Source organism: Raphanus sativus, unplaced genomic scaffold, assembly GCF_000801105.2.
Source record: "Raphanus sativus cultivar WK10039 unplaced genomic scaffold, ASM80110v3 Scaffold2252, whole genome shotgun sequence".
Classification (NCBI taxonomy): Eukaryota; Viridiplantae; Streptophyta; class Magnoliopsida; order Brassicales; family Brassicaceae; genus Raphanus; species Raphanus sativus.
Genome location: NW_026617561.1, coordinates 983 through 16,583, shown reverse-complemented (window position 1 = coordinate 16,583; position 15,601 = coordinate 983). Strand labels below are relative to the sequence as shown.

Genomic DNA, 15,601 nt, shown 5'->3' with positions numbered 1-15,601 from the left:
GTTAGCTAAAACTCCACTTTAAGTCTTTAACTTATCAAGAGTGTGACGTGATCGGGGTTATGTCTCCATTAGCTTGTCTTTAATCATTATCGTATGGACACACTACAGACAATTGCTACGAAACGGCACGTCGAATCTTCATCCTCATAATAGAGACCCCTTCCCCCACATTGGGTCGAGTAAGCCACGCCATAAATTAGTCCTTTTCATACAAGTCTTTATAAATTATTGATACTATTTGATTTTATATATATCAACATCCGAAAGGAATAGAATAACAGTTTACATGATTAAACTTTGTTTACCATTGTATAAACGTGTTATATATAAACAAAATATGTGAATATGAATATATGATAAGGCTTGGTTTCCTATTTTATCATGATCTAGAAAAGCATATCTTGAAGAAACGCTAAAATTTAAGATATAAATAAAGATGAGTTCAACAAAACGAGGAAAGACTTACAAGCACCCAGTGATAGATAACATGTCACGAGAAAGAAATCGTAATATCAAGGAGGAATTCCATTTAGATAATGTTACAATAACAAGAGGCAGTGAGACATTGTTTCACATAGGTCAATACATGCTTCAATCGTTTAAATAAAAACGATGTAACCGTTTGTTTCCTTCCTTAAATTTATAGTTTAATATTAGAGCTTGATTAATATATAGCATGATTATGCTGCATATATAAAAAGATCGTTTCCATTAATAATCAATTTGTTTTACTCATCGAGTCACTATTTAAAAACAAAATAATAATTTATAATTATTTCAAAACTATTTAGAAAAAGGGGAAGCTGCACGAGTAAGCATCTAATTTTGAATCCAAAAAGCATATATTAAAGGTCAATTACCGTACGTCGTTCTGAATTGATTGCTCTACATTTAAGCGAGTTTAGGAAAAAGATTGGTGAAAAAGATGAAAACATCGTCACAACTCCATGTCCCAGCTATTTACTCCAGAATGTGAAGTAGACATTCTAATCTATTTTGTTATTTGATCCTGGAAATGCCTCGCATATTATTTCTTTGACTTGATTATCATATTTTTTCTCCAAGCTTATATAAGCTTAAATCCGTTTATTTTTGTTTTTAACCGGACATCGTGGTCTGGTGGTAAAGGAACTTCGGCTGAGGTGTCTGTCATCACGAGTTCGAACTCCAGTCACAACAGATTTAACATGGTTTCCATTTGACCTCCAAAATTTTTCTTGCTAATTCCGACTGAACGCGGTGGAATAATCGGATTAAGTGAAAGATCCGGATATCTGGATTATCAAAAAAAAAATAGACTATCGGTTTTACTATTCCTAGCTGTTTTCGAAAATCTTAGTTGTAACCTAATATTAAAAAAAATCAACTTACTCAATTTTAATTTCATATCTAATTTCAGCTTAAATATTTATCTATTTTTCAATGTAAGTTAGCTTAAGTTTGGTCTTATTACCCTTGCTAATAGACTAAAACAGGCTTCAGTTTTTTTCTTCTCGATGCCAGGTAAGTTAAAAGAAGAAAAAAAACTCTGAACGGTTAATATTTTTAACATATGTAATTACTGTAGAGACCTACCCACATTTGATTGGTTTAAAAGCATAAAATAGGTTCAAAATGTTAGAAAAAAAAGATTTGGAACAAAACCCAATATATAAAGAAGAGAGAGGACCACCTTACCATTCAGCAAAGGTAATAGAAAAGCGACAAGTAGTAGACATTGAAGAGCAACATATAGTGCCTTCTATCTTATCTTTTTAAATCAAGTTGTTTTCTTAACGTTTTCTGTCGGTAGATACAATACTGATTGATGTAATGAAACTTTTTTTTTTCATTTCAAATATAGAGAAACACTAATATTTTTTTTGGGAGGGGGTCTCTTTTGCATGTCAAATATTCAAACTGTGACCACTGTGACAAAGTTAGGGCCACGTACAACATAGCAAACAAGTACACATTGTTATTCTTGTTCATGTTTGTATCAGAAACCATAGCGAGACCGCATCACATTGCGTACACAATCTCTCCGCTACTGTCGATGTCAAGATCATCCAAGTCACTCTCAAGATCTTCCTCCATATCCTCATCTATATCCAAGCTTCCTGTTGTGTCTCATCGTTGAGAACTTAAAGATAAACAAGAAAATTGAATTAAGTTTTTCTTATTTTTGTATTGTGTTGTTTCACCTGTGAGATAATGGTTTAGACTCTGAGTGCCTGCTGGAGGAACTGTTGCTTCTGCAACGATCTGCATGATCTCTTCGATGCTTTGACCCGGTTGATCCGATTCATCAAACTGGCTATTCATTGTGTCATCATTCATGATATCTGCCGGTAGATTCTTAAGAAACCATTCATGGTTCCTTATCTCAGGAATTGATATCCTCTACAAGAAACCAAACCAAGAGAATATCTAAACAAAAAAAACACATACAAAACGTAGCTTACAAGGTTCTCTGTGCAAATACCTTAGCAGGATCAGCAACGAATATTCTGGAGATCAAGTGGCGACATTCAGGAGATATGTGAACATAATCAGGAATAGCGTACTGGACATTCAAGATTCTCTGAGAAAGCAACATAACATAATCTTTAGCTATATAATATATATATATATATACACACATATATATATTTTTAAAAAAAACTTAGCTATATATACACTGGAAGAGGAGTTTTTTTTTCAACTAACAGCTCCCTTACATGTATAGTTTTCCTGAAATTCTTAGGCTCTTCGGGATCTTCGAAAGGATATGCTCCAACAAGCATAACATACAAAGTTACCCCACAAGACCAAACATCTGCAACCTGATGAGGTATGATGCATTTGACCAGGTCAAAACAACAATGTATCAAGATGGTTTGATTGTATAATAATATGGTGTTAGTATTACCTTGCCATCATATTCTTTCTTTAGCAAAACCTCGGGAGCGATATAAGCAGGGGTTCCAACTGTTGATTTTGGCTGCGAATGTAACACCGAGGACTGAAAAAAACAAAAAGGAAAAGAAGAGCATGCACAAAGAGTTATTGTAAGACAGAATCTACCAAAACTTTATACATGAAAGATAGTAATATTTGTGTATAAATGTTTTGACAGAAAAAAATACCTTGGAATAACCAAAATCACATATCTTTAGACGAGGTGCAGGGCTACCATCTAGTAACGTGTTCTCTAGCTTCAAATCTCTGTGACATACTTGCTACAATATCAAAATGAATAACATGACATGAGAGCTATTGTTGATTTTTTTTTTTTACAGAGGATCTAAAACAAAGTTTTTTTCTCTCATTTACCATAGCATGACAGTAACTAACTCCTGAAATGAGCTGCTGGAAGAAAAACCTCGCCTACGCGGTGACAACCGATTTATATTCAATTAAATCTCAACATGAGAAGAGAAACTTTATACTCTTAAAGGAAACAAAACCTCGTCTTCGCTGAAACGGCCTGCATTGCAGATACGCTCAAAGAGTTCTCCTCCAGCTGCGTATTCCATAACAATGGCCAAATGTGTTGGTGTTAATACTACCTGAAAACCATTTAAAATATGTAAATAGGAGACAAGAAAAATTCTCCTTGTGATTTTATTTTAACTTTTAAAGAGAGAGAGAGTTGAAGACAAAACCTCTTTGAATCTAACGATATTGGGATGTTTTAAGGACCTGTGGTTAATTATCTCCCTTTTTACATTTTCATCTATCTGTAAAAGAAAAAAAAATCAAACAAGTCTCCGCCCATTAATATCATGTTGAAATCCATAGGATGATGTAACAAATATGTTGAAGATTTTTCTATTTTAGCATCGATGATCATAACAACAACTAACCCTTCCTTCATTTACACCAAGCCACCAAAACACATCTCTTATTGGATGGATGATGAATTCAAAAAACAAAACTAGAGTTGTGGAAGATTAGAGAAGAGACACTGACCTTCTCACCTCTCTCGATGTATTTGACAGCAACAAGCTCGTTACTCTGCTTGTCTCTCATCAATCTTGCAACTCCAAAGTTTCCGGAGCCAATATCTTTGACGAGCTCGTACCTATCGCTGTCGTGCATGATCGGCAAATCCATTGGCCCACTTACTGCTGGTCGATCCATGTTTTGTTTTCCCTTTCCTCTGTCTCTTTGCTAGTTCAGTTTGTGTCAGTTGAAGATCAGAGAAGGTTTCTGGGAGATATACTCAACATTACTTACTGTACATCTGAAGAAATGAGCTAACCTGACGTGGAGGAATTTGAGCCGTTGAGGTTGAGAAAGAGTAGTAGGTGATGATGATGATGAAGTTTATGGCCTTATGGGTGTGGGAAAGAGACTTTTTGAGACCCGTGAAATCTCTAACCAACAACAACAAGTGGGTTTCTTGAGATCTTTTGTTTGATCGCTGTCTGTCTTTAATGTTTTAAATTCCCAAGATGATTATGAAGAAGAAAAAAGGTTCGTGATGATGAACTAAGTTTCTCTCTCTATCAGCTCTCGTTAAAAGCAGCCCTCTGTTCTGTCTAAACCACAGCTTGAAGGAAAGATATACAGCAACAAGGCAGCAGAAAGACAAAACAGAGTTTTCACAATTCCTGAATTGTTGGAATCTTATTTGTTAAAAATATGTGAGGTGGTCCGATGATTAGTACTATTAAGAGTGAAAAAAATATTTTATAACACAATATATAGCACTAATGGTTATAAATATGATGATAGTAATAATCTGTAAAAAATATATAATGAATAAAAATGTAAAGTTTAAATATTTCTATTTCTTTTTTCTTTTCGTTGAATTTGCACCTACTTAACCAATGAAAAAATACGATCTTTAATTTAACAGCGTAACTATTTATAGATTAGTACAAGTTTTGTATAAACCTGAAGCTTATCTGATGACACTCGCATTAACAACCTTATATATTCATGGAAGCCGCTATTATTGGACACCTCCCTATGTATTCTGAGGTCAATATGTCTCCCAATGTATTTTAATCTAAATTTAGAAAACACTTTCCTCTTCGGTATATAAAAAGTATTTTCGCACATAAAAAGAAGAAAATAAAATAATCAAGGTTACCACAATTGTCGAGATATTGTTGGCTTTTGTGCCCGATCTCCACCTAAAAGCAGAAGCCGATAGAGATGCATTCATGACAGGCCCATTCCCCCTAATATTATAATAGTGTGAATGGGTCTCCACATGACGCAATATTTTTTTAATCTTATAAAACATATCTCCGTACATAATAATTCCGAATACACTCTTCTAGAGAGAAGGAGGTTGGTGACAGCATACAAGAGACTTTAACAAAACAAGAAAAGTAGAGCACAAAAAAAAAATGTTCCCATTTTACTACATGATCAGCTATTCCAACAATGCAATCGACGCAAAAGTTTTAAGTTGGAAACTTGGAATGCTTCCTACCCAATTTGAATGTAGCATAGGCCTTAGCTATTGTAGTTATCAAGGCCAAGGTCTCTCAGTGCATCAGTTGCAGAGGCTCTGCATATCTCATTGTTGGCCTTAGCATTCCTTATCAGCTTCTCAATTCCATTGGCAAGCAGGATTTTTCTGTAATGTGTTGATCTGATCAGAGTTTGTGCCATATATGTGTACTGCTGGGATGAAAAAAAACAACTTAGGAGAGAGAACTTCTTTTTACCTGTTCTCTGCATTTCTCACAGCAATGTTCCGTATCATGTTGCAAGCGTTTCTCTGCATTTGAGCCGCTGCTGGGAACCTCTTCATAGCTTGGATTGCCAGATCACCAGCTCCAGCTTCTATAGCACTGGCTGCGTGGTCTGGTGATCTCAGACAGATTATAGAGATTATCGACATGACCTGAACAAACCAGCAACAAGGATTATGCACCCATTAAAACTCTTCACTCGAATAACGTTCTTATCTATTCTAGTCTAACACTGCCATAGACCTGACCCCTAGTCACACGCATCTTCACTAGACAGGAAAATTGAAATTGTCGTTGCATAAATTTTGTGATGAAACATAATGTTGTAAGACGGTTTTCTTGGTTTACTTACCTCTTGTATGACTAGAGGATCATCCGAGAACCGTTGTGCGAGTTTGATTAACTTGTCTAGACCCCGCTTCTCAACTATGGTACTCTTGTTAGAGTCACTTCCTGCCAACTAGAGAATCAAAGTACACATTCAGACAAACATTTTTCACGCGTGATTACAATAACAATCTACATACGTAATTCTAGACTTTGGAAAATAAATAAATAAAATCGAAAACATGCATTAAAAACCCCTCTGATACTGGACATGGAAAACAGGAACATACACGACTGTCTAATAGTGGTGGGAAAAAAACTTAAAACTCTGAAATTTATAGCAGAACCATCATCAACAATTGAAAGGCGTTCAATACTAATATACTATAGAGGCAGCTTGCAGGACTATGAACAATTAAAGGCGTTCAAGATTATAGAGGCACGTTGTAGAACAGTTTAGAAGCTACACACACCTTGGACAAGAGGGAACAGCATGTCTTCGCAGCAGTCTTGTTGCCTTGTTCACCACTATCATCAATACATCGAAGAAGTGTGTCTATTCCACCACTTTCAGCAATAGATTTACATATTTCATCCTGTTATGTATTTGCAGTGAGGAATTTACAGTGACTAACCAGTTAAAATGTCATGAAAGAAAAATTTGTGCTAGGAAACTTACGTTTACAGCGATTGATTTTAACGCAATACTTGCCGATACCAAGCTATCGGAGCCAATCCCTGCCTGTAATGCTTCAGTGAGGGCCTTTGCAATACCTAATTTGGCAAAAGTCCGGGCATAGCCATAAACCTAGAACATTTGAAAGCAGGAACGAAAAACTTGAATTGAGTTCTCAAAGCATGTTGAAGAAGAAGCACCTATTAGCTATTTTAAAAAATGTAATAAAGACAAACATTTTTCTAGTTGTTTGCTAAGTGCTGTAGAGAGATGCTTACTTGGGAAGCAACCACACGGTTGTCGTCTGGGGTCAAAAGAACACGAATGGCATCATACAAAGCTCTAATCGTGGTTTTACTCTCCCGATTCAGCACTTTCAGGATAAGTTCATCGACCTTCAGCTCCATGAATAGCTCTTTCACAACTTCGTTACCAGTCGCTGCAGCAGCAACAACAGCAAAACCAGCATCTAAAGAATCGGAATCCGAGCTGGAGTCTCTCAAGAGATCCACTACAATCCTCGGTCCAGAAGCATTCCTGAACGCCTCTGTGCTCTGAATGTCTGCAATTAGATAAAACTCATTGATCAACACCAGAAAAAAAAAGACTAATTCAAGAACGTTAAGTCATACCATGGATCAAAACAGCCAAAGCTTGCAAACACGGAACAACAATGGAATCACTTCTAGTGCCTATCTTGATTTTGGAACAAATCGAGCATGTTATCAGCTCCACGGCGCCATGTTTCGTAGCAATCGCCACGTTCCCTGACTCTTGACCGCTGCTACAAAGCTCGTTGAGCTTGACTAACAAACTCGAAATCTCATCCAAATCCTCGTCTCGAAGTAGAGTAACAGTGTCGAGCTCTTTGAGCCTATCTAAACACGCGATCACAGGGTTGTCCCTGACGCTACTTTCTCCTGGAACACAAGTAATGATCCCTGTAGTATAGCACATACACTTAGATTAAATCCCAGTTCGAGAGCCACATAGATCAAGCAAAAGAGAGGTTACGGACCGGAGAGATCGACGCCTTGGAGCTTGAGTGTGTGGAGAGCGTCTTCGAGAGCTTCGGAAGGTTCCATTCCTAGATCTTCCACGTTTTCCCTTACGAGATCGTCGAATGCCTCCTGAGATATTGCACGGGTAGCCATTCTCCCTTGCTCGGTTGCTCCGCCGCTACGATTCGTCGGTTAATATATAAAATCGGCGTTTAGATGGAGAGATCGGGGAAAAATATTTGATTCAAATTTGTGTTTGGGAGTAGAAATGGTGTTGTGTCAAACGACGCCGTTCTAGCGTCTCGAGAATCTTGGAACGACAACGTTTTAATCGTCACTACACCACTGTTTTTTATTTTTATTTTTTCTGAAATGTTTGATAGTAGTATATACTTAAATATGATTTGCATATGGACAGTAAAACTACACATGACTCATGGTTTTCTATGATCTACCAAACCTATCCACAATGAACAAATGTTTGCTTCTTCACATGTTTATACATTCGTTCGTTTGTTCTCTCTATTCTGGTTCAACTTCTGCAGCTGCAACATGCCTAACCCGCTGAGCAAGACGTCTCCTCCTGTATACCCCCACCAAGCGCAGAATCAAGATCATTGCTATAGCTCCGTACTCGAACACCGTTACTATTCTGAACCCTCCTGTACAAAAAAACGGGGAACATCAATATTGGAAAGAGGTCTTGAAGTCGCATGAACTTCAGTTCTAATCACGCAATCTCAAATTGATATCAGGGTTCCAAATGATTCTTGCAGAGGCATGCACTGTGAATCTCAATCTTGTGAGGCAACTTACCCGTTGGGATGAAGTTAAACTCGGAGGCAGTGTAAAGGGTACTCATCAACATCTGCAACACCAGAAGAAATTTAGTTTCTCATCCTTCGATAGTAGAATAGATACAAAGTTGTTACTCCTACAATAATCACAATCACAGAGTTTATTAAGCTGTGTAGTCTTGTTTTGGTCATTAGTACAAACAACGAGTAACAACAAGACTAAGTGGGTAGATATAATAATAACTAAATACTAAACCAGGAAAAGTAAACGTCAGATATATGACTGCAAACAAGATGGAAACCAAGGTAGAATGTTCTTAACTGCAAAGATGCGAACTTCGCTAAAATACAGGCTGTTCGTATCTGGATCCATTATGTGCCACACCATTCTCTTCATTAGCAAAGGTAGCTCCTTCACCTTCTGAAACATTTTGAAACGATTTTGTCAAGCCAAACACTCAAGCGATTTAAAAAAAGAGAGTATTAATTAAATACCTGAACAAAACCAGTAAAACCTCCAACAAAGAGACGGTTATACCTACGGATCTTAGCAAGAACCTCCTTCACCTCCGGCTCTTGGCGCTGCTGCAAGGACGCGTCCGGTGTCAGCTTAGTGATGTGACGAACACACATGGGACACTTGCAAGGCGTAGATACTGCAGCATAGTTCCAGTACTGCAAGATGCAGCTTCCTGTATATGTAATATAACACAACAACAATAATTAACTAATCAACAAACTGCACCCACATATATATATTAGATAATCAATTCATAGGACACAAGCGAGAGATACATCAATGTAAAGACGAAATTGGCTCAGAAATAAAAAAATTATAAGAAGTTAAAAGATCAAAAACTTAACCGCAATACCAATGGCCACAATCCCCTCGACACGGAACCGTAAAGGAGCCGAAGCAGATCGGGCAACAATCATCCTCTGGAGGCGTCTCGCTCTCCCTCTTCCTCTCTCCCCCATTATTATCCCTTTCAATCTTCCTCTCCTCTGTGGTAACGAGCGTCTCCTCCTCCGGATCGTTTCGACCAAGAGTTTCCGTCGGCGTGGCGTTTACCTCGTCGGTTATCACCTCCATTGCTTTCTCTAAGACTCTTTCCTTCGTTTCGTCACTTTCTTGGAAGATTCCTTGTGTTTATTTACGAACGAACTGAGTAAATTATTGAATTTACCAACAGCTTTAAGTTTCAAAGCGTGTTCGGAAGAAAATGACGGATTTACCCTTGGAAAGGTAATGCCAGTAAGTAGAATGTCATATTCATTAAGTACGATTTTTAATACAAGTGATTAATTTTGGTAAATTAATCTAACTAACCCAAATCAAATTAAGGAACAATACCAAATTTAAACCCATACACACTGATCTTTATAAAAAAGAATTATTTCACAAAAGAAAAAACAATAAATTGAAAGAAAAGAAAACTAATCCATAATTTTGGTTCCCACTAGGATTAAGCTCTTAATTTTCTTGTAACATTGATTTTTTGTTGTCACAGGAGGGTTGGCTAGCATGAATACTTCTTGTATGTCTTCTTCAGAGAAAACTTTGCAGCACAATTTCACAAATACATTGAAAGATTCAGATCTTTGAAAGCATCACGGCAAGATGCTCATCTGAGACCTCAATTTCGCTGTATGTACCCAAACAAGAAGCCAGCCTCGCAGCCAATTGATGCTTACACTTCGCCAAAAGAAAGCAATAAATAGAAGAAAAAAAGTCAGTATCAGTACCAAAAATTCAAAAACTCTAAACGCATGGATGGAGAAAGAGAATTCTCGCATCTCTGATGATTAAGAATCTTACACATTGTTGCTCTCCTCTGCTAACAACATCGTAGAAGAAAGAATAGCATCCACAGTAATCTCCTGGGAAGCAGAGATACTCTTCCCTCTTTTGAGATTCTCCCACAACCTGTTAAAACAACACAAACAAAACAAAAACAATGTTCTTTAGACATCGAGTCAACTGCTTACAAGGGATGTCAAGATTGTGATTTGTGAGAAGACCTGAAAGATGTGTCTTCCACTAGGTAAGCCAGAGATTTTCTTGACGCCTCTCTTGTCGATGATTCTGGTCGCTTTCTCAAGATTCTTACCAAACAACAAATGCAAGCTGAATTTGCAAACAATACACTTCAAATGCCACTACATGTTTTTTTTTTGCTTTGATAAAGTTTCAGAGTTATGCTTAAAACTAAAACCCAAACCAGTATCCACACTTGTTGTTCCACATACCAAACGAATGAGCAATATCAATACAAAAATTTGCACAATAGTCACGAATAAGAGAGAATTGGAAACAGGAGAAACTGACATTGAGAGCTGTTCTTCAGTCACTGCCGAAAAAATGAAAAGTTCCAAGGAAAAAAGATCCCGTAAACGAGAGAAGCATAGAGAGAAGTAAAAAAGGCGGATGATGATGATGATGGCGAAGTACCTGAGCCGGTAGATTCGATGTTCGACCAGACGGCGTCTGCGACCATAAGAGTGACGCTCATCTTTCCTCGGGAGAGTGAGTGACGAAAGCCAATCGAGCGTCTTCTGATAGCTGCTGCTCATTTCATACTCAAACCACTTCTATTTGCATCATTGCGTATTTTTTTTGGTTGGGTTTGGTTCAGCTTGTTCCAAGTGTTGCTTGTTCAGATAGTTCGGTTTGAATCGGTAATTTAAGCTTTCGGTTTGATTATGGTGAAAAAGAAGAGACTGAGTGAAGATGACGACTAAATTTTCTCACTTAGTGTGCCTACTTTTTTTACTTACTGAGATCCAATTTCTATACAAATATGAAATGGACATTACTTATTGTTTCTCGTTCCTGTCTGATAATAATCAACCAATACGGAAGCCACGTAAAGAGAAACTCCAAATTTAAAAGATAATCATATTGTAGTAGAACCAAAAAATTTGATAAAACAAGGAAAGCTCAATTGTTCAACGAGGAAATCATAAAGCATTTATAAGATCCAGTACAACATTTCAAAAGCTTTTAAAAACAAAAATCCAAATGACAGCAACTGCATAAGCAACACCGGATCTTTAACGGTACTGCAAAGACAAAACAAGATGCATATTAGTTAGTTTTCCAAAGGGAGTGTAAGAGTAAACAGAAGCAATCCTAAAGATACATGTGTAACTGTTAATGTCATAACATCATTTTACCTTGATGAATCCGATTTCCTTTGCGTTGCTGCGGAAGCACTGTCTACAGCAGTTAAGCCCATACTTCCTGATTAGCCCGTGCGAGTTTCCGCACACACGGCTACACAAAACCCAATGCTTACAATAATTAGATTTCTCAATATCATCAACTCAGATAATTACTACAAAACGAGGTTACTGCTACATGTAACTTCCATCAAAATGGATTTGTTTCAAACTAGGACAAGACTCCTACTTTAAGCACACATATCTAAACTGTAGCGATCCTATGATGTAACGAAAACAGATCAAAGAAATGATACAACATGAGAAGAGGAGAAGAGAAGGGTCATTATTACCAGGTGCGAGAACCAGGCCCGTACTTCTTGGGGTGAGAGTTCCAGATCGCGGCGAAACCCATGGTTTTCGAGTGCTCAAGTGCGAGAAGCTAGAAGACGAAGATGAACGGCGTGAAAACACTCGAAAACCCTAAATTTCGTTGGGCGACGAACACACATAATTCGATTTATATAAGCGCGAATGGACCTCAAACCCCGTTTAGGTTAAAAGATGGGCCTAGTTTGCAGGCCCAGTATTAAAATTTTAAGAAGTTGTCCAAACACTTATGTAGATATGAACTATCTTCTATTTAAACGGCATAAGAAATCTAATGAGATCTTTGTCCAGGCCCAAGTTCTCTACTTACAGCCCGACATGAAAAACCGATTGAACCGACTAGTTAAAAGTTAAACCTTTTAGAGTCGAGTATAGTAATCTAGAAATCCTTGGGGGATAGTACTAGCAACGACTATGAGTCTATTGCATACGGCCAGAAACATGTCAAGTGTTTTTTTTTTTTGTAAAAAACATGTCAGTATTTTTCCATAGCTAAAATAAATCTTATGCAATTCCTTATGTACAATGGTGGAATGTGATGTCTCATTAAAGTATTGTATAAAATAAATAAAAACTTGTTCAATCAAAAAATGTATCTAGAACAATACAAAAGGTTTAAACTCAATACCACTGTCTAAAGTAAAATCTGTTTATTTTTTCTTTTTGAGAAAGACTTAAAATCTGTTATTTGCTAATATTCGTTTCCAAAAATGCTACTGTATCCAAATTTTAGTGGTCATTCGTTATAAAAGTAATCACAAAATATTCATAAAATAAATAAGAAAAAACAAAAAAAAAATCATAAAATAGTAATCTTCAAACAAAACCATATAAATTTGGGGTACATTTCTGTACACTTGTCAAATTATTTCGGATTGATATTCTATGCGATTAGAAATCTTAAGAACTTGTAAAAACTGTCAAAGTATTAGCAGAAGTTAAGAAAGCGACAGAAAAGTATAGAACGGTCTTTTCACAAAAATATACACATATATATATATATAGATATAATGAGTAATAACCAGGGAATAGTGACATCTGGTGTCAAATGATTAAAAAAACAATCTAATAGTATAACTGTTACCTCTATACAAATGATTTTTAAAACCTGTGCATAGTTTTTTGCTAAAGGTCTCCAACTACCAGGAGATGGAAACTTTTTCTCGGGAGATGGAAACTGAAAATGACTTTTCCCGTTCTCCATTTTGTAGTTCGATTTTTTTTTCTTTTGTTGATGTGAGGTTTGGGTCAAAAACGTAACAGTTGAATATATCATTCGATTAAAGCACACAGAGTTTTCTCCTTAGCTGTTAGCATAAAAAAAATCGTAAGTACATTAAACAAAAGTCAATTATAATTTAATAGGAGATGAAAATCCAAAGTCAATTACAATAATTTAACAAGTAAAAACATCATCACAGTATATAGAATTTGTTGATTATGAATAAAACCATATATTTTGTAAGATGCTGTTTAATGTATTTTCAAAAGTTAATATGAACCATGTCGTTGTAAGGAAAATTCTTATATACTAAGAAAATGCATTATCTTACAGAGACTATTTGTTCAATAGGATTGCCATCAAACTTTGACCAAAAAAATGGATTGGCATCAAACTTTGGAGAAAGGTTATGAACACTTGATCAGCTTTTGAAGATGTGACTAGACATGGACGATTGGATCCCAGTTCGGGCCATTAAACGAAAAAGGATAAAAACGCACTTAACTGTATATAAATTGCAGGTATATTAAATACAAAATTTCATAATAGACCTACTCTTCTGGTCTTTGATTTGATCAAAAAAATTCTAATGTATATTTCATTTCTTATTATATCCGTTGAATAATTTATGTGTTACTTGTTGCCTATGGACTATATTGTTATCACTTTTATTTTTGTCCTTCATCAACCAATGCACCAAACGTCGAAGTATAATAAAAGAAATGACGAATGCACGCGGCCGACGCATACCGTAAGAAAAGTTTTAATATGATATTAAAGATTCTGGTAATAATCGTCTTAAGTATAAACTAATCAAGAAGCCACAGAAAAAGAAGAGGAGCAAAAAACTTTATAATTAGGTGGTCTTATAATGCCAATAATTATATAAAACAAATAAAAACATTCTCTTTACCAACCAGTCGTCATCCAAATAAATTTTAAAAAGGTTCATCAAATAGCTGCCCTTTATTATATGCTAAACACTTAAACAGAGATATATGTTTTAACCTATATCATTTTAACATTTTTGAAAAAGATTTTAAAATTATATAATTGACTAATATATTTCTATTTTATGTACCATTAATTAAATAGAATTGTTTAAATAAAAAATTATTGGTTATTCAAAAGAGTAAAAAAAATTAATATACAAAATTATATCAAAATTGTAAAATAATATTTATTTTGAAAATAAAAAAATCTTAGCTAATATTTATTACAAAACAAATGGAGTATATGTTTTCCAGCCCGCTTTTTCCAACGATAGGATCAGCTGAAAATCACATATTTTGTTAATAGACTTCATGCATTTACCTGGGTAATGTTTTCACACAATAGTAGATTCTGCTTCAGCAAGGAAAAACATAGATTATATTTTAATTTGTTTTGCCTTTTATTATTGTTTGAAATCATAATTTTTGATTAATTTTCGACGGTCCAAGACCATAACTTGACATATATAAATGTTATATTTTTTTTGAAACTTATATAAATGTTATATTTGAACTATTATTTCAACTAGAAAGGTTTAAGTTTTATAAATATTATGTTTTGAACCAAATGTCATCAAATCGGAAATCACAGTTGCGAACTATTCGTAGTTGTGTCCTTTTCCCATATCGAGTAAACATCTGTGATTTCTGATTTTTATTATTAGGTTGAGTTTATCATTTTTCTAGTATATGCGTGTGGTTTACGTCTACGTCTATATTCTAAGTGTATAAACACATATTATAATATAATGAACTCAGATGCTGAGGAATATCCGACACACGTTGCAGCTTGATCCCTAATTCTGTTTGGTAGGATTCCTTACAATTACCTTATCAATCGCAAATTATTAACTTTATTGTCTGCAAATAAAAGTTTTCATCGGCGACATGACACCATCGTCAGCAAAATAATGTTGATCCCACCTATACTATAATAAAAAGGACCTAAAATTTAAAATTTTCATATATATATATACATTATTAGAACTTTGACCCAACAGTTAGAAACGATTATAGTAAAAAAATAAAAAGAAACGCATAACTTATAGTGGTTTACCATATGTAGCTCATACTCATCCTATGTTTTGGGAATATAAATAACTGAAAAAAATCTGATCAATAATTAATCATCACAAATCTACAACAGATCATTCTAATCAATCTTTGAAGTTGTGATATAGTTTGGTCTGATAGACACATATGTCGGCACGCCCTTTCTGATGCATATTTGATAAAACAGTAAACAAGTATAAATAAATTCAAACCAAAGGATGTAGGACGAATTTTACGTTCATTAAAAAAAAATATAGGACGAATTGCAAAAAAAGTTTCAAGTCTCCCGGAGAGTTTGGTCAGCTC

At 35.4% G+C, this 15,601-nt stretch overlaps 5 protein-coding genes across 6 annotated transcripts; all 5 read right to left on the bottom strand.

Moving 5' to 3' along the window:
• Positions 1 to 1,804: 1,804 nt before the first annotated feature.
• LOC108842655 (serine/threonine-protein kinase SRK2E) lies at positions 1,805 to 4,587 on the bottom strand. Its single transcript, XM_018615634.2, has 11 exons — positions 4,226 to 4,587; positions 3,934 to 4,134; positions 3,627 to 3,701; positions 3,429 to 3,530; positions 3,295 to 3,348; positions 3,108 to 3,200; positions 2,891 to 2,983; positions 2,700 to 2,804; positions 2,465 to 2,563; positions 2,184 to 2,382; positions 1,805 to 2,099 (listed from the first exon to the last, which is right to left on the bottom strand). The coding sequence occupies exons 2-11, from the start codon at positions 4,102 to 4,104 to the stop codon at positions 2,002 to 2,004; spliced, it is 1,089 nt and encodes a 362-aa protein (XP_018471136.1). The 5' UTR covers positions 4,105 to 4,134; positions 4,226 to 4,587; the 3' UTR covers positions 1,805 to 2,001.
• Positions 4,588 to 5,186: 599 nt separating this feature from the next.
• On the bottom strand, positions 5,187 to 7,933 carry LOC108842654 (uncharacterized). Its single transcript, XM_018615633.2, has 8 exons — positions 7,697 to 7,933; positions 7,311 to 7,619; positions 6,957 to 7,240; positions 6,682 to 6,810; positions 6,476 to 6,598; positions 6,028 to 6,135; positions 5,649 to 5,827; positions 5,187 to 5,557 (listed from the first exon to the last, which is right to left on the bottom strand). The coding sequence occupies exons 1-8, from the start codon at positions 7,830 to 7,832 to the stop codon at positions 5,434 to 5,436; spliced, it is 1,392 nt and encodes a 463-aa protein (XP_018471135.1). The 5' UTR covers positions 7,833 to 7,933; the 3' UTR covers positions 5,187 to 5,433.
• Positions 7,934 to 8,069: 136 nt separating this feature from the next.
• On the bottom strand, positions 8,070 to 9,644 carry LOC108842656 (uncharacterized). The gene is made up of 5 exons (XM_018615636.2): positions 9,341 to 9,644; positions 8,972 to 9,168; positions 8,799 to 8,897; positions 8,496 to 8,547; positions 8,070 to 8,341 (listed from the first exon to the last, which is right to left on the bottom strand). The coding sequence occupies exons 1-5, from the start codon at positions 9,567 to 9,569 to the stop codon at positions 8,202 to 8,204; spliced, it is 717 nt and encodes a 238-aa protein (XP_018471138.2). The 5' UTR covers positions 9,570 to 9,644; the 3' UTR covers positions 8,070 to 8,201.
• Positions 9,645 to 9,831: 187 nt separating this feature from the next.
• Positions 9,832 to 11,753, bottom strand: LOC130505412 (uncharacterized). 2 transcript variants are annotated; one of them, XM_057000011.1, is made up of 6 exons: positions 11,654 to 11,753; positions 10,929 to 11,539; positions 10,806 to 10,827; positions 10,499 to 10,604; positions 10,296 to 10,403; positions 9,832 to 10,172 (listed from the first exon to the last, which is right to left on the bottom strand). In XM_057000011.1, the coding sequence occupies exons 2-6, from the start codon at positions 10,987 to 10,989 to the stop codon at positions 10,071 to 10,073; spliced, it is 399 nt and encodes a 132-aa protein (XP_056855991.1). In that variant the 5' UTR covers positions 10,990 to 11,539; positions 11,654 to 11,753; the 3' UTR covers positions 9,832 to 10,070. The 2 variants fall into 2 exon arrangements, with proteins under 2 accessions (XP_056855991.1, XP_056855990.1); XM_057000010.1 differs by lacking the exon at positions 10,806 to 10,827.
• On the bottom strand, positions 11,645 to 12,150 carry LOC108840026 (40S ribosomal protein S29). The gene is made up of 2 exons (XM_018612839.2): positions 11,992 to 12,150; positions 11,645 to 11,753 (listed from the first exon to the last, which is right to left on the bottom strand). Exons 1-2 carry the CDS (start codon positions 12,051 to 12,053, stop codon positions 11,645 to 11,647), a joined length of 171 nt encoding a protein of 56 aa, XP_018468341.2. The 5' UTR covers positions 12,054 to 12,150.
• Between the last annotated feature and the right edge of the window lie 3,451 nt (positions 12,151 to 15,601).

What these genes read in the sequence shown, in the direction of transcription:
- LOC108842654 (XM_018615633.2), bottom strand. Translation starts at nt 7,832, where the DNA reads ATGGCTACCCGTGCAATATCTCAGGAGGCATTCGACGATCTCGTAAGG. An exon ending in CCAAGGCGTCGATCTCTCCG is followed by an intron (nt 7,620 to 7,696) that starts GTCCGTAACCTC and finishes GCTATACTACAG; the next exon opens with GGATCATTACTTGTGTTCCA. An exon ending in ATCCTCTAGTCATACAAGAG is followed by an intron (nt 5,828 to 6,027) that starts GTAAGTAAACCA and finishes TGGTTTGTTCAG; the next exon opens with GTCATGTCGATAATCTCTAT.
- LOC108842655 (XM_018615634.2), bottom strand. Translation starts at nt 4,104, where the DNA reads ATGGATCGACCAGCAGTAAGTGGGCCAATGGATTTGCCGATCATGCAC. An exon ending in ACATCGAGAGAGGTGAGAAG is followed by an intron (nt 3,702 to 3,933) that starts GTCAGTGTCTCT and finishes TTTCTTTTACAG; the next exon opens with ATAGATGAAAATGTAAAAAG. An exon ending in ATATCGTTAGATTCAAAGAG is followed by an intron (nt 3,531 to 3,626) that starts GTTTTGTCTTCA and finishes AATGGTTTTCAG; the next exon opens with GTAGTATTAACACCAACACA.
- LOC108842656 (XM_018615636.2), bottom strand. Translation starts at nt 9,569, where the DNA reads ATGGAGGTGATAACCGACGAGGTAAACGCCACGCCGACGGAAACTCTT. An exon ending in GCGAAGTTCGCATCTTTGCA is followed by an intron (nt 8,548 to 8,798) that starts GTTAAGAACATT and finishes CTGGTGTTGCAG; the next exon opens with ATGTTGATGAGTACCCTTTA. An exon ending in GTTTAACTTCATCCCAACGG is followed by an intron (nt 8,342 to 8,495) that starts GTAAGTTGCCTC and finishes TTTTTTGTACAG; the next exon opens with GAGGGTTCAGAATAGTAACG.
- LOC108840026 (XM_018612839.2), bottom strand. Translation starts at nt 12,053, where the DNA reads ATGGGTTTCGCCGCGATCTGGAACTCTCACCCCAAGAAGTACGGGCCT. An exon ending in GGGCCTGGTTCTCGCACCTG is followed by an intron (nt 11,754 to 11,991) that starts GTAATAATGACC and finishes GGTTTTGTGTAG; the next exon opens with CCGTGTGTGCGGAAACTCGC.
- LOC130505412 (XM_057000010.1), bottom strand. Translation starts at nt 11,050, where the DNA reads ATGAGCAGCAGCTATCAGAAGACGCTCGATTGGCTTTCGTCACTCACT. An exon ending in CATCGAATCTACCGGCTCAG is followed by an intron (nt 10,605 to 10,928) that starts GTACTTCGCCAT and finishes TTGCAAATTCAG; the next exon opens with CTTGCATTTGTTGTTTGGTA. An exon ending in GTGGAAGACACATCTTTCAG is followed by an intron (nt 10,404 to 10,498) that starts GTCTTCTCACAA and finishes TTGTTTTAACAG; the next exon opens with GTTGTGGGAGAATCTCAAAA.